Source organism: Pituophis catenifer, unplaced genomic scaffold (assembly GCF_029215685.1).
Source record: "Pituophis catenifer annectens isolate HBS135680 unplaced genomic scaffold, rPitCat1.0.hap2 SCAF_1, whole genome shotgun sequence".
Lineage (NCBI taxonomy): Eukaryota > Metazoa > Chordata > Lepidosauria > Squamata > Colubridae > Pituophis > Pituophis catenifer.
The window spans coordinates 99,860,734-99,874,452 of record NW_027256881.1 but is presented as its reverse complement, the minus strand read 5'-3'; the positions used below and the strand labels follow the sequence as shown (position 1 = coordinate 99,874,452).

Here is a 13,719-nt window from a genome sequence, read left to right as displayed (position 1 = left end):
TACCACAGTGCTGTAGACCATGCTGTTGATTCATTTTCCCATTGGGGAGAACTTTTGCCTCATGCTGCTGCTTTTCACAGAGCTTCAGTATCACTTAGGATGTGCCTGTCCCTTTCCAGTGGCTATAGCAACGTAATTAGTGATACTGGGAACGTGCTTGCTTGTAAAAATGTTGACATATTCTCATTTTGGCTTCATAGCTTGAGAATTTTAATCTTAGAAGCAAAGGCTTCAGAACAGGTGGAAATTTTTCCCATGATATAAACTATTCCATGTTTTTTTTTAAGTTTACATATACAGTAAAATATGTTAACTCTGTTTGGAATTTGTTTTATTTCTCGTTTATGTAGTTGGAATTGTTAATATTTTTATTATATGTTGGTCTGCAGTAATTTAAGCAATAAGGTTTGATTATTGTATTAGTCTGCTGAAGGCAATAACTGAATGACTTGGGCTCTCTGTAAGGTAGCAGAACAGAAGATCAGAGCCTTGTGCTCTGGAAATAATGTGGGGTAAAAATAGTGACAATATAGAAGTACAGTATTGTACTGTACACTGAACTGTATTAGTTCTACGTACAGACAATTTTAGGAAACTTGTAATCCCAGCCAATGATACTTTTTGGTGGAATCTCACTTATCCCTAGTATTTGTATCTCTGTGTACACCCAGATCCTATAGTCTACCTCAACCACCTTAATAGAGAATAAGTCTGTTATGTGTCAGAAGACGTTTTCTAACTGCAAGAGTTTGGACAAATATTTATTGACAAACTGAATTCACATTTAGGAGGACTAGTTCCTGGAATAATGGGGGGTGATTTTTGCTTTAATATTAAGCATTGTAGGAAGAATCATAAGACACCCCCCTTTATTTCCATGCGCCCAGAGAAGGCAAAGAAAAACAATCCATAGAAGCTAAAGCAGTACCTGCTCACAGCCAGAATGGCCTCAAGTAACCCCCATTAGAAGACTGAGACAGGCTGAATTGACAGGATTAAGGATTAAGTCAGTAAACACATAGAATTTACATTCCCCACTTTTCCCCAAAGACCATCACCCAAGAAGCCAAATAGGGACAATTAGAATCCAGAATCCAGTCTAATCAAATAACCCCACCAGGCATTTCAATCTCAATGGTCCAAAAGGATATAAAAATCACTCTATTATCCATGCTAGGCTGTCACTGTCCCAGAACCAATGCTGAGTCACTTCCCTTCTGATTCCTAAATAAATGGAGACTTTTTCTGCAGCCTGCCTCCAAATTCATTGACTCCTGCATTTTTCTCCCAGCTTGGAACTGGACTGGATTTTTCTTCCTACAGTGTTATGAACAAATGCCTACACCAGAAATTTTAATAGAATATTTTATTTGTTTCTTTCATATATCATATTTATTTAAAAAATAGTTTTTATGTCAACTGGCATGGTTTTTAATTTCACTGTATCAAAATGAATGAATTAATGTGCTATAAATTTAGATTAGGTCTGGCATTTGGAAATTTGAACATTTAATTTTAAAAGCATGTGCAGTTTAATATATATTGTCAAGATTGAGTATTATTTGAGAAAAATGTTAAAATGGAAGGTGGATATAGTTAAATACCACCTTTCCTCCTAAAATTACTTTAGATAATGAATATATTACTTCACTTCTTGTTTTTCATAGGAGAAAATCTGATTTTCTTACAATTACCAGTAAAGTTAGAATTGTGCAGCATAAATAAATATATAAATAAGTAACAGATGCATAAAATATTCACTTTTGCTAATAATGGATCAATTTATTATGTGTAGCAGCAGATGATAACAGTTTTAAAATATAGGATTTTATTGGGTTTTGGAAATTGAACAAAACCCATACTACTTTACCATAATTGAACAAAAAAGTATAGGAAAAGGAAACTCAGAAGATGCTGTTTTAGTGAAACATGTCTGTTATATAGTTTATTCTGTAAGATACATGAAGCAAAGCACACTGTGAACAGAATTAATTTATCCCAAGACACAGCACCTGGACATTCCAACAGCGGCTTATTATCAAATTTCTTATGGGATAATAAAATGATTTTAGTGGATTGAAGTTGAAACCCACAGTTGCTAAGTCATTTGCTCCTGAAATGCTGACAAATGCAGAGTCAGGCATGCCTGTGACCATTACTGTACAGTAGTGGATTTACATTTCTTCCTACTGGGTTGGTCACTTTCATTCCCCAGTTAGAACACTGCAGAGATGTTTTTTTCTAATACAGGTTAGGAATCTGCATCCCCCCCCCCAAAAGTGAAGCTCTCCTAATGATTGCAAGCTTTATGCTGTATCATGTATTTAAAATGAGTGATATATTTTAATTCTGATACTGAAAATGGAACCCTGCACAGCTTTTGCTGCTTCTTCAATGCTGTATATATCCTTGTTGTTTTGTAGTACCAGTCTTTCACACAGCAGGACATACATTGATGCTCACAGCGCCACTGACCAAAGCTGCCTTGCTGAAAATCACTGGCCTTTCATCAATCATAAAGTTACGGATGCATCCAGTAAAGGAATTACGTGTGGTCAGGCTGAATGTCAGGAAAGCTTCTGTGAAGAAGTTAAAAACACTATTAGCCACAAATTGTTCACAAGTGACATTACAATATCTAAATGCAAGTACATGCTGGGAATGGCTTTAACCAGAATATGAAACTTAACATACACTTAGTACCGCTTCTGTTCTAAGCTCAACTTAGTAGCACTTCTGTTGGGTTTTCAATTTTTTTAGTAAATTCAACTTTTTAATTTAAAAAGTATTAGACACTCTGAAGCTATTTAAAAGAAAGTGAAGGTTGTAGATTGGATCTGGAGAAAAGCATTAGAGGATTTGAGAGAAAGTAGTAGTCTACCTTCTCCAGAAACTTCATAGAAAACTCAAGATCAGGAGATTCCTACTCAAAGGGATGGAAATGATATGATAAAACATGCTTCTTTTAAAACAGCAGTTAACACTTATAGGAATTACACTTACATACCACTTTACAGTGCTTTACAGCCGTCTCTAAGCAATTTACAGAGTCAGCATATTTCCCCCAACAATCTGAGTCATTTTACCGATCTCGGAAGGATGGAAGGCTGAATCAACCTTAAGCTGGTCAGGATCGAACTGGCAGTGGGCAGAATTAGCCTGCAATACTGCATTCTAATCACTGCCACCACGGCTCTTAGCAAATTTGGTAGGTAGGAGATTTAGGGTTTTTATTGTTTATAAGATCGTTGGCTTCTGATTTTCCCTTGTGATGAATTATGCCAAAGATTCTATTAGCATATTTAATTATTTAGTGGTGTTAATATTCAAAGCACATGAACATATCTTTACATGCATCTGGTACATGTGGGAAATAAATCATAAAGATAATTCAAAACCTAAATCATAAAAATTTAAAATGATTAGCGCATTAACTAGGTAACATCTCTGATAGCATCAATCTCTGGACATAAATAAATGTTCTTACAGTACATGTTTATAAAGTACTCCGCTTTATCAAAGAAGTTGCATTAAACACCAAGTTTTCAATAATGCCCATGTTTTCTGTTGTGTATTGTTTGGAAAGTTAATATGACGTCACTTTTATAGAATATTTATTTGCTTTTTTTGCTGGTTGGCTAATAAATCCAAATAAACACGTTAAACATTATTGTCTTAACTTTTAAAAATAAAGTGATAATAATCTTACCTGGTGCTCCTCCAACAAATACCGGCTCTCTGTGGTCAATTGCTCTTGGGTTTAATGGTCCCACTACATGATTCACTTCTGAATCAACATCCAGTTGTATCACATTAGCATCTCTAATAACTATTATGCAAAACAGAAGAGGATAATAAGGTATTTTCATCTTCCAAGCCACCAGATTAAAAAAAGGTTTTGAAAATACCAGCTTGTCTACTGTGCCCTGGCTAAGGCTTCTATATATTAGATGATTTAAAGAAATAATCCACAATCACTATTATTACAGAGCTTGTGGTGTTGACTCACCTGCAATTCTGTGCCATCTGCCATCACAGAGACTTTGCTTTGGTGTAACTGTAGTTGAAAAATCTTTAATGCCATTGTTTAGCTTCACAATAACCTGGTAAAGTAATTGAGTTCAGCTTTAGAAATGTTAATATTATCTAAAATATCTTAAAAATGTTAAAACAAAATGTTTTTCACCAGACTCAAGGCTTATACTAGAATTGTAAGATTCTTCCCCTGTGCTTTGGCGCTCAGTTAAGGAAAACTGGTTTACTTCTTACTCATTATACATGCATTTATACATGCAGTTTGAGTGTGAAGAAGGGCCTATCAAATTCAATAATTGTTGGATAGGTAGGATTATGATTATATATAATACCTGAACAGTATGTTATACAACACATAATATACTATATGCTTTATAATAGATGTTATACAGTACAATTAAGTATATATTTTACTAGGCATTATTTGTTCTAATGTAATTGGTTAATAAGGAAAAAAAGTAAAAAAAAAAAGCTTTAAAATGTCCTTATTGGAGATTATACATTTAACCATCAAACTGTTTGAAATTATTCAAGGTAAAATGTACCCAACAGATAGGATTAGTTAATAAGCATGAGATGAAATGAAATGAAATGGAAGAGAGTGTTATATAAGCAAGATAGATTGAAAAGCCCAGCAACCTAACCATCCACACACTGGATCATTTCAAAATTGCATCTTCCAGGTGAGTTATGGCTAGAATTTCCAGAGCTACCCCGATTAGGGAATTTCTGGATTTGTAGTTCTTCTATATCTGGAAAGGTTGAGGTTGGAAAAGTGGAATGATGCCTTTGCTGGCAAAAACTTTAGACCCACTGTTTTATTTCTCTCTAGCTTCATTTAGGATTAAATTGCAAAGGTCTTCTGGCCACTCCATACATTTATCTGTATCTTATCAGATTGCTCCTCTTGACACCTCCCAGTAGGTAGCCTTTCCCATAAGTGAAAAGCAGCTTTGGGGAAACAGTGTACTATGCTCAATACACCTGCACTGCTAACTTGCCCTGTTGTGAGTACTGGCTGCCAACAGTTTCTGGAAGACAGAACTGGACACCATCATCTTTGGGAGATGGGGTGGGGCTGGATAGTAAAATTTCTGTTTCAAATTACTGCAAAATGATGGACTTACTATAAGGAGAAGCCCGATAGAAAGGGAGATAGTTTTTTAATTCAGACAATTTCTCCCCAAAGACTGATTAGAGTTAAGATAGCAGTAGGGCACATCAGGGACAGGTAAAAATGAAATGTGAATGCCTATTAAGTTAATACTATAAGTTTCAAGTCAGATATTTGAACGTTAATACTATAGGTTTCAAGTCAGATATTTGCAACATTTATTTTTAAGTGCAATAGGAAACATTGTATTATAAAATCTTAAAAAAAAAAAAGGGGTGGGTGGATTATTTTCCTAAGCTTCTATTTATCATAAAAACATTTATTTGCTCCTGGGGATTCTATGGATTTTTTCCCCCTTAGTTCCACTTAGTTTTAAAAATCCTCAACTATTCACATACCGTATTTTCCGGCATATAAGATGACTTTTTAACACATGAAAATCTTCTCAAAAGTCGGGGATCGTCTTATACGCTGGGTGTCATTCTCCTGTAACCAGGCAGACCAGCCCGAAAGGCTCTGACGAGCCTTAAATGGCTCTGACGATCCAAACCTTGACGATCTGCTAATCAGGCAACTCAGTTGGGATCGCCAGAGCCATGGAGAAGGAAAAAACTTTTCTTCTTTCACATGGCTCTGACGATCCAAGCTCTGACGATCTGCTAATCAGGCAACTCAGCTGGGATAGCCAGAGCCATGGAGAAGAAAAAAAGTTTTCCCCCTCCAGCTTGCTTACCTTAGCTGCTTGCCTTGCTTCGCTTGCCTGAATCCAAGCAATCAAGCAGGCAGGGAGTTGTGGACTTCAACTCCCAGAATTCCTCAGCCAGCAAAACAAAGCTGGCTGAGGAATTCTGGGAGTTGAAGTCTACAAGTCTTAAAGTTGCCAAGGTTGGAGACCCCTGTTCTATTGGGTGAGTTTTTTTCCCCTTTGGGATCTTTAAAAAAATAGTTAATTGGGGTTTTTTTTAGTTGTTCTTTTTTAGACCTAGCCATTTAAAGTTTAGAAAGTTTTAAATTTAGCTTTCATATAAAAATAAAAATAAAATAAAATAAAATAATATTTGTGCATCTTTCTGAGATTTAGTATGTTTTTGTAGTGTTTCACTCTAACTACACAAACACACAAAATCTCACAAAGCTGTATGTGGAATTTTGTGTGTGTAAAGTGTGAAAGTTGTTTTTTTGGGCTTTTTGTGGCTGTGTGAGGTTCCTGCTTGTTGCAGGGGCCATTTTGGGTCTAGCACAGCTGCTTTTACATTGTGGGTGAGCCAGTTGATGTTTTTTAATTTTTATTTGGTGTGCGTTGGAAGAGGGGTAGTCTTATACGGCGAATATAGCCCAAACCCTATATTTTAACAGGAAAATTTGGGGGTCGTCTTATATGTCCAGTCGTCCTATACGCCGGAAAATAAAGTATGTTTCAATTGAACAGAGCTATTTTTGGAACATGCTATAAAAATGATCACTTGATAAATAATATTACTGATTTCAGAAATTGAAATGTTGCTGATATTAAAAGTAAAGAGCACAAGATACTTGACAAAAAGGTGGAGCATCTGGTTTTGAAAAATCAGAATAAAAATAGGGAGGAGTGGTTGGTCCTTTCTCATACCTGTTCCTGTTTCATATGTATGTTCAGGAACTCTCCATTTACATTATGTGCATGCATTAGTATTCCAGAACTGCGCCGAGGGCGGACTTCAAAAACAACTTCGAATTTCAGTCCCAAACTAAATGATTCATCTGCAAGGAAAAGTCACAAAATGTTTTATTTAAAGTTAACTGTAAAATTACTCACGCGCTGTAGAAGATGAAACAATAACTAAAGATCCTGTTCATCTCTTAACTTTGGAAATTTGAAAGTGTTTTTTTAAATTTCAGTAACTCTATGCGATTCTTCAATATTATGCTGTTCTCAAATTCTTATTTCAAGTAGTTCTTTTAGATATCCTGTATAATTCTTGCTTTCATATACTTAGCAGATTCTCAACTTGAAATCTGCTGATGGTTAACTTGTGTTAATGAGGCAATACCCAGTATAATCCCCATAGTCTTAGTATGGCTTTATCCAACAAGGCGCTGTATACCTAATAATTAGTGATAATTTGCATCTCCTCTACTTGAGCTAAGGTAATATTATAGTATTGTGTTAATAATTACTTCCCTAACCTAATGCTGTCCTCCCAAATATTGGGACTATAACCCAGAATTCAAGACAACATTTTAACTGGCATTCTCAGGTTTAATTGTCTTTATACATATGGAGAACATTAGGTTTTGAGAACTTATGTTCTGATCAGGAAACCAGCAGAATGATAATACTACAGATAATTATACTATGTAAGAATTTCTGTCTTTGATGTAATGTAAAGTTGTTTGGAAATTTAGTCCACTATATGCCAGGAATATAACAAAACACCCTGAGCAATTTAAAAATAACCAATTGGCTAACCCTAAGTATATATTTTCCCATCTCTTTGCATCAGTAACCATAGGCATTTATCTAAATGTTTAACAACCACCACTAATATCACAAGTACAACTCATTACCAAGTATAATGTATCCCCCTTCGGATGAAAAATAGGTTCCTTCTTCTGATGGTCCTTCAAAACAAGGGGTTACACTGAACGTCTGTGAAGGAGAAGTGACTGCCTTTCCATTGAGCTGTAGACTGCCAAGACAACCACTAAAACTGTACACTGAGTTAATCTAGGGAAACAAACAGAGTTGAAGTAAGAAACAGATAAAATTTTCATTAAAAAAAAACAAATATATAGCCACGTGTTTCTAAAAAGCAAGGAAGCCAAGACAGAAACAAGGTATCTGTGAAGAAGGCTTAATAATAGCAGGCTAATCAATAGATTGTCGATTGCAGTATTTCTCAACTGTGTCAACTTTAAGATATGTGGACTTCAACTCCCAGAAATCCCCACTTAGCATGCAAGCTGCAAAAATTCTGGAAGTTGAAGTCCACACATTTTAAAATTGAAAAGGTCAGAAACATTGCTCTACAGGTAATCCTTGACTTGCAACCGTTTGTATAGTGACTGTTTGAAGTTACAATGACACTGAAAAATGTTACTTGTGATCAGTCCTCACACTTACAAGTTACAACCATTGCAGCATCCCCACAGTCACATGATCAAAATTCAGGCACTTGGCAACCATCATGTATTTATAATGCTTGTAGCATCCTATGGTCATAAGATCATCATTTGCAACCTTTGCAGATGATGTCTGACAAGCAAAGTCAATGGGGAAAGCTGGATTTGCTTAACGGCTGCATTGTTCACTTAACAAATGCAACGATTCATTTAACAACTGCCAAGAAGCTTGTAAAATTGGGTGTAACGCACTTAACAACTGCCTTACTTAGCAATGGAAATTCTGGTCCCAAATGTGATTGCGAGTTAGTGACTCTGTATTAGAGAAGAATAAAAAATAATAATAATGAAGGAAGTTCAGGATAGACATCAGGAATAACTTCCTGACAAGTTGTCATCCAGTAGAATAGGCTTCCATATGCATGGCAGTGAGTTCTCTACTGGAGTTCAAACAGGTTGGATGTTCATCTGTCACGGGATTGTTGAAGTAGATGATCTCCATGCCTCCTTCCAACTATGATTCTGTTAGCCCTCTCACAAATACACGCACAAAAAGATACATTTATTATAGAAAAATGTATTTACCTGGATATTTTTAGCAGCTTTTCCTGGTGCCACACCCCCTATGTAGAAAGGAGTAGTAACTGGCCATGTATTATCAGAATAAGGAAGACTGTCTTCTAGTACTCTGAGGCCATCAATAATCAAACGACCAATATTCTTCTCTCGAACAAACATTACCTTTTTTAAAACAATCACAACAACATGTTTTTGTTAAAGATAATGGAAAAGATATTGTAATTTGCTCAGAGAATATTGTGAGAACTAGTCTTCTATCCTGCTTACTTTTTCCAATCTATTTAAATAGAAGAGGCTGTTGAGATTTTTCTAGTATTTCTATTGTTTTTTTAATTTAGTGTGAAAAGTAAAAAATTGCCACTTAATAAAATAATAAAATAGTAAGCTGGTTCTCTGCAGTGTGTAAGAGACTTATTTCTGAACAGATAAGTAGCATACACACACACAGGTTTACATTGTTACTGGATTAAATTTTCATTGTGAGTTGTTCCTCTCTAGTTTTTGCTGGTGTTTATTTTTTATTGTTGCAATACTACTGGTGTACTTTTTAATATTTTTAAAAGATAAGATACGACAAAAATTAAAATACATTTTCCAGAAGTTTATAAAAGGATTTGGATAAAATTAATCAATTTTTTCCATACAATTTTGATGCAGAAATTGCATATGGAAGATGATATGTTTTATTCCTGATCTTTGGAAGGTGCAACATTTTATTGCATTAAAACTTTAACTGCCAATTTATAAATATAATTATTTGGGGGTAAACAGCACTTTTTGAAAACTTATAAAGATTCTACCTGGATCTTTCAATTTCAACTTACATTATGCCACTGGCCATCATTGTATTTCTCTTGGGTTCGAATTCTTAATTTCTGGTGATCTCTATTGAACATATAAATAAGTCGTCCATGGGCAATGAAGAGGGCCATGAAATGTTCCTCTGCTTGGTCAGCAATATAGAAAATCATTCCGTGGGATGAATGAGTCTTTAGACTAATGGAGAACTGAGATCTGGTAAACAAAAATGGCATTTTTCTATGAAAGAGATATTGATTTCCATTCACAAGCTGAAGCAGAAATGAAATGCTGCCCCTGGAGAACAGTTTGTAATGTCAAAAATAAGCAGAGTTTTTATTTGTGATAACTGATATACCCAGTTACAGGTAATCCTGTAGGGTCTGGCTACTCGGGGGACCAGATATCTTCCACACTTTATGCACATCTGGTAAATGCTGACAAAGTTGGCATACTCTGGGTCCCTTTGATTACCTAATGCCCACTCTCAGGACCCAAGCATTGTGCTTTTTATGTTACAACACCAGTCCTCTACAATGACACCCTTCAGAAATTAGTGTGATTTCCATTATGATGGCAATCCAAAAAGCCTTGAATATCTGCCTTTGCAGTAAGATGGATGTGGTCTCCTTGTTAGACACATTCATTCATTCATTCATTCATTCATTCATTCATTCATTCATATATATATATATATATATATATATATATATATATATATATGAATGAATGAATGAATGAATGAATGAATGAATGAATGTAACATATATGTTATATTGTATTTTGTATTGTTTACATGTGAGCTATCCAGAATTACTTTGGAGTCAGGTATCAGATCTAATAAATTAATTTAATAATTTGCAAATAAGTGATTAGTTATTTAATATTTTATAAATATATTATAATATGATTACCTTTCATAGAAATCCTCTGGTAAATAATCAAACTCTTGCCGGCTATTTGCTGTCCCACCAAAGAGATATGCCTGTTCAGTTGCTTTTGGATTATTGGAGAAATGGCAATGTGGGTCCCTCTGATTTCTCAGTTCTTGTTCTCCTTTATTTATGACAGATGAAAAAGGGGATGTTCCTTTTTTACTTTTTTCAGCCTTCAAACAAAACAAATAAACAAATAAATGTAATCAACAAACTACTGCTGGACAGGCACAGTTTTCATTCTGCATACATTCCTAGATGTTCTTTTTCTGTAAACGTGGCCCAGGTCTTATCTCCACTGCGTCATGCTATCTGGATGAATTAGCTGTGAGTAATATCAAAACTGCATAGGCAGGTGCTAAAACGGAGCAAACGTACAATTTAAGAACTCCTCAAGCTGGCCACATTTCATCTTTGATAGATGAAGATCTTTCAGTTACCACCATGTTTATTTTGCTTGCTCCAACCTGATGGAATGTTGGAAAAAGTTCCATAAATAGGCTCAGAACTTTGTCTCTCCATTGGCAGGATAACCTGTGGAAATTTTGAGCAGTTCGGAGAACTGGCAAATACCACCTCTGGATGCCCCAGAGTGGGGTGGGAATGGAGATTTTGCAGTATCCTTTCCCTGGAGTGGAGTGGGAATGGAGATTTTCTAGTATCCTTCCCCTACCACACCCACCAAGCCACACCATGCCCAAGCCACGCCCATAGAACCGGTAGTAAAACAGTTTGGATTTCACCACTGGAGTCCACTATTTCCCCATGTACCTAGACTTAACTACTTAATACATTCATTTAAAATGATATTTATATACTTTTTAAATACTTGTTCATAAGTAAAAGCAGGATTATAAAGAGCATTAATAATGACATAAAGAATATGGGAAATGTATTAAATCAAAGTAATGTGGAATATGTTAGTATGACTGCAGTTTACTGCAGTTTTCTTTTTCACACTGTATGATTTGTTAAAAATTACAACTTTGGAACAAGATAAATTTACACTAAAGTGTATTTCAATTGAAAAAGCTTTAGAATCTGCACAGCTGGCCCAAAGACGTCTGCTATTGGTTAGTGTCAGTTCCTGTCTAGAAAGCTGTAAGCCCGATGTGGACACTCACTCACCCTTTTGCTGTGGCTTTCCTTGGCTTTGGAGGAATTTTTTCTTTTTTTATGAAAAAGAGCAACTGGAGGAGATTCCACGGGACATCCATAAAGAGATGCATGAACTTTCTCAGGGTAGCGTTGGAAGTCTTCCACCTCAATATCTCGATCTAATCTATTTAAAAAAAGGTTATTATTAAACCAATTTTGACTTTGCATATACATTGCGACTGATTTTCTACTGTCATCAAAGATGTTACTTGTGTTGTCAACTGAGTGGATCTTTACACTTTTGCAGTATCTATCATTGACATTTGTGTATTAACTCATAGGCAATGCTAGCTGTCAGCGAGGTCCCAGATTCTGTTCTGTTGTAACTAAGGTGCCTTTTTATAGAGCTGGTCATCATTTTATAAAGCTGGTCATCAGTTGAAACTATAACATTCAATGAAACATTCAGGTTTTGCAAGGAGAAATAGGCTATTGTCCTCCTGTCCATAATATTGTATTTTCAGTCGACCACTGTATGGCACAGCATTTTGGATTAATGGGTTTCGGTGTGATCCAACTGGGTTTTTCTCGTGTTTTTATAAATTTTGCTCATTTGAAATGTAAGTTGAAGGGATGATAGCTAATTTGACTTCAATTTAGCATTTTTGCTTAAAATTAATCTCATATTTCATAATGAATTAAATCTGCTGTGGTTTTCATTATGACTAATTTTTAGTGACAAGAAACATATATTTTACATAAGCCTTGGAGCAAAGCTGGAAATTGCAGCTAGATAAATAGATAGTCGGGACAGCCAGCATCAACATAATTTGTTTCATATTCTCAGTTGTCCAATGTGCAACATAAAAGCGTTCAACACAAATCAGAAGAGCAACCAATTACTGTATTTTTAATAAATTTATTTCTAGGTAAAGTTATTTTCATCTATATCTTAAAACTAAATGTATATTAGAATATTTCTCCCTCTCCCTCCCCCCCTCTCTCATCTATCTATCTGTTTCTCTTCTCCTCTCCCATGATTTTTTATAAAACTCTCTTAATGAAGGATTTAGGAGAATTCGAAAACCTGCTCATTGTTATATGACCTTTGGGGCGCTTCTAATAAAGCCATCACCCCATAGTGAGTTCATTTGTTTTTCCTCTAATGTAGATTCCTTTCCTTTAAAAGAAAAACCAACAATCACTTACAATACATCAAAATATTAATTTTAAAAAGGAAGTTAATCCCCCCCAGGCAGCAATATTGTGACTCAAGAAAAGGACCCCAAAAAAGCCAAAATGCTCTCACCTTGTGAAATAGGCATTGCTTATGCAGCCAGTAAAGTTTGCTAATTGTGTACTGAGGGGTGAACCCCCAAAGTAGAATTTCATGGTGCTTACAGGCTTTCTCTCAGCTGCATCCTTTGCTGGGTTATTTTTGCTTTGTCTTTTTTCATCTACCAAAAGTTCAAGCCTGCAGAAGAACATAGATCTCATGAGGAAATCTTTAAAGGAACTTGGTTGACAAGTGAGAAAATGTCTCATTGCTAGCAGTTATTTCTTGAATGTTGAATTTAATGAATGGCTCACTAGGTGGCAGCCTCCACGTAGGAGAGCGTTCTGAAAGCTGCAGTTCCCTAATCTATTTCTCAGCTTCCACCTGCTTCTGGTAGTATATAATTTAGGCTTAATAGGCTTTAGCCAAGATGCCTCAGAAACATTTTTGACAAAGAGGTGCAGGAATTGAACATTAATAACTTTAATTTTCCAGAGATTTAGAACTGGTGCATGAAGGAAACCTCTGCCTTGTCCCCACTTGTTCCGCTAGAATACTAGCGGAATACTCACTTTTGCCCATGGTTCAGAGGTGGGCTTCAGCAGGTTCTGAGCAGTTCTGGGGAACCGGTAGTGGAAATTTTGAGTAATTCAGAGAACCGGTAAATACCACGTCTGACTGGCCCCACCCCCATCTATTCTCTGCCTCCCGAGTCCCAGCTGATTGGGAAGAAATGGGGATTTTGCAGTATCCTTCCCCTGGAGTGGGTTGGGAATGGAGAT

At 35.7% G+C, this 13,719-nt stretch overlaps 1 protein-coding gene across 1 annotated transcript in view; it reads right to left on the bottom strand.

Moving 5' to 3' along the window:
* Positions 1 to 1,902: 1,902 nt before the first annotated feature.
* LAMA4 (laminin subunit alpha 4) overlaps positions 1,903 to 13,719 on the bottom strand; it is a 99,604-nt gene continuing 87,787 nt past the window's right edge. The window contains exons 29-38 of the mRNA XM_070953251.1: positions 12,971 to 13,135; positions 11,692 to 11,845; positions 10,543 to 10,736; positions 9,655 to 9,844; positions 8,837 to 8,992; positions 7,697 to 7,856; positions 6,759 to 6,889; positions 4,010 to 4,103; positions 3,710 to 3,829; positions 1,903 to 2,579 (exon numbers count right to left, since the gene is read on the bottom strand). Coding sequence (XP_070809352.1) covers positions 2,434 to 2,579; positions 3,710 to 3,829; positions 4,010 to 4,103; positions 6,759 to 6,889; positions 7,697 to 7,856; positions 8,837 to 8,992; positions 9,655 to 9,844; positions 10,543 to 10,736; positions 11,692 to 11,845; positions 12,971 to 13,135 — 1,510 coding nt within the window. The 3' untranslated portion in view covers positions 1,903 to 2,433. The remainder of the gene's footprint in view (positions 2,580 to 3,709; positions 3,830 to 4,009; positions 4,104 to 6,758; positions 6,890 to 7,696; positions 7,857 to 8,836; positions 8,993 to 9,654; positions 9,845 to 10,542; positions 10,737 to 11,691; positions 11,846 to 12,970; positions 13,136 to 13,719) is intronic.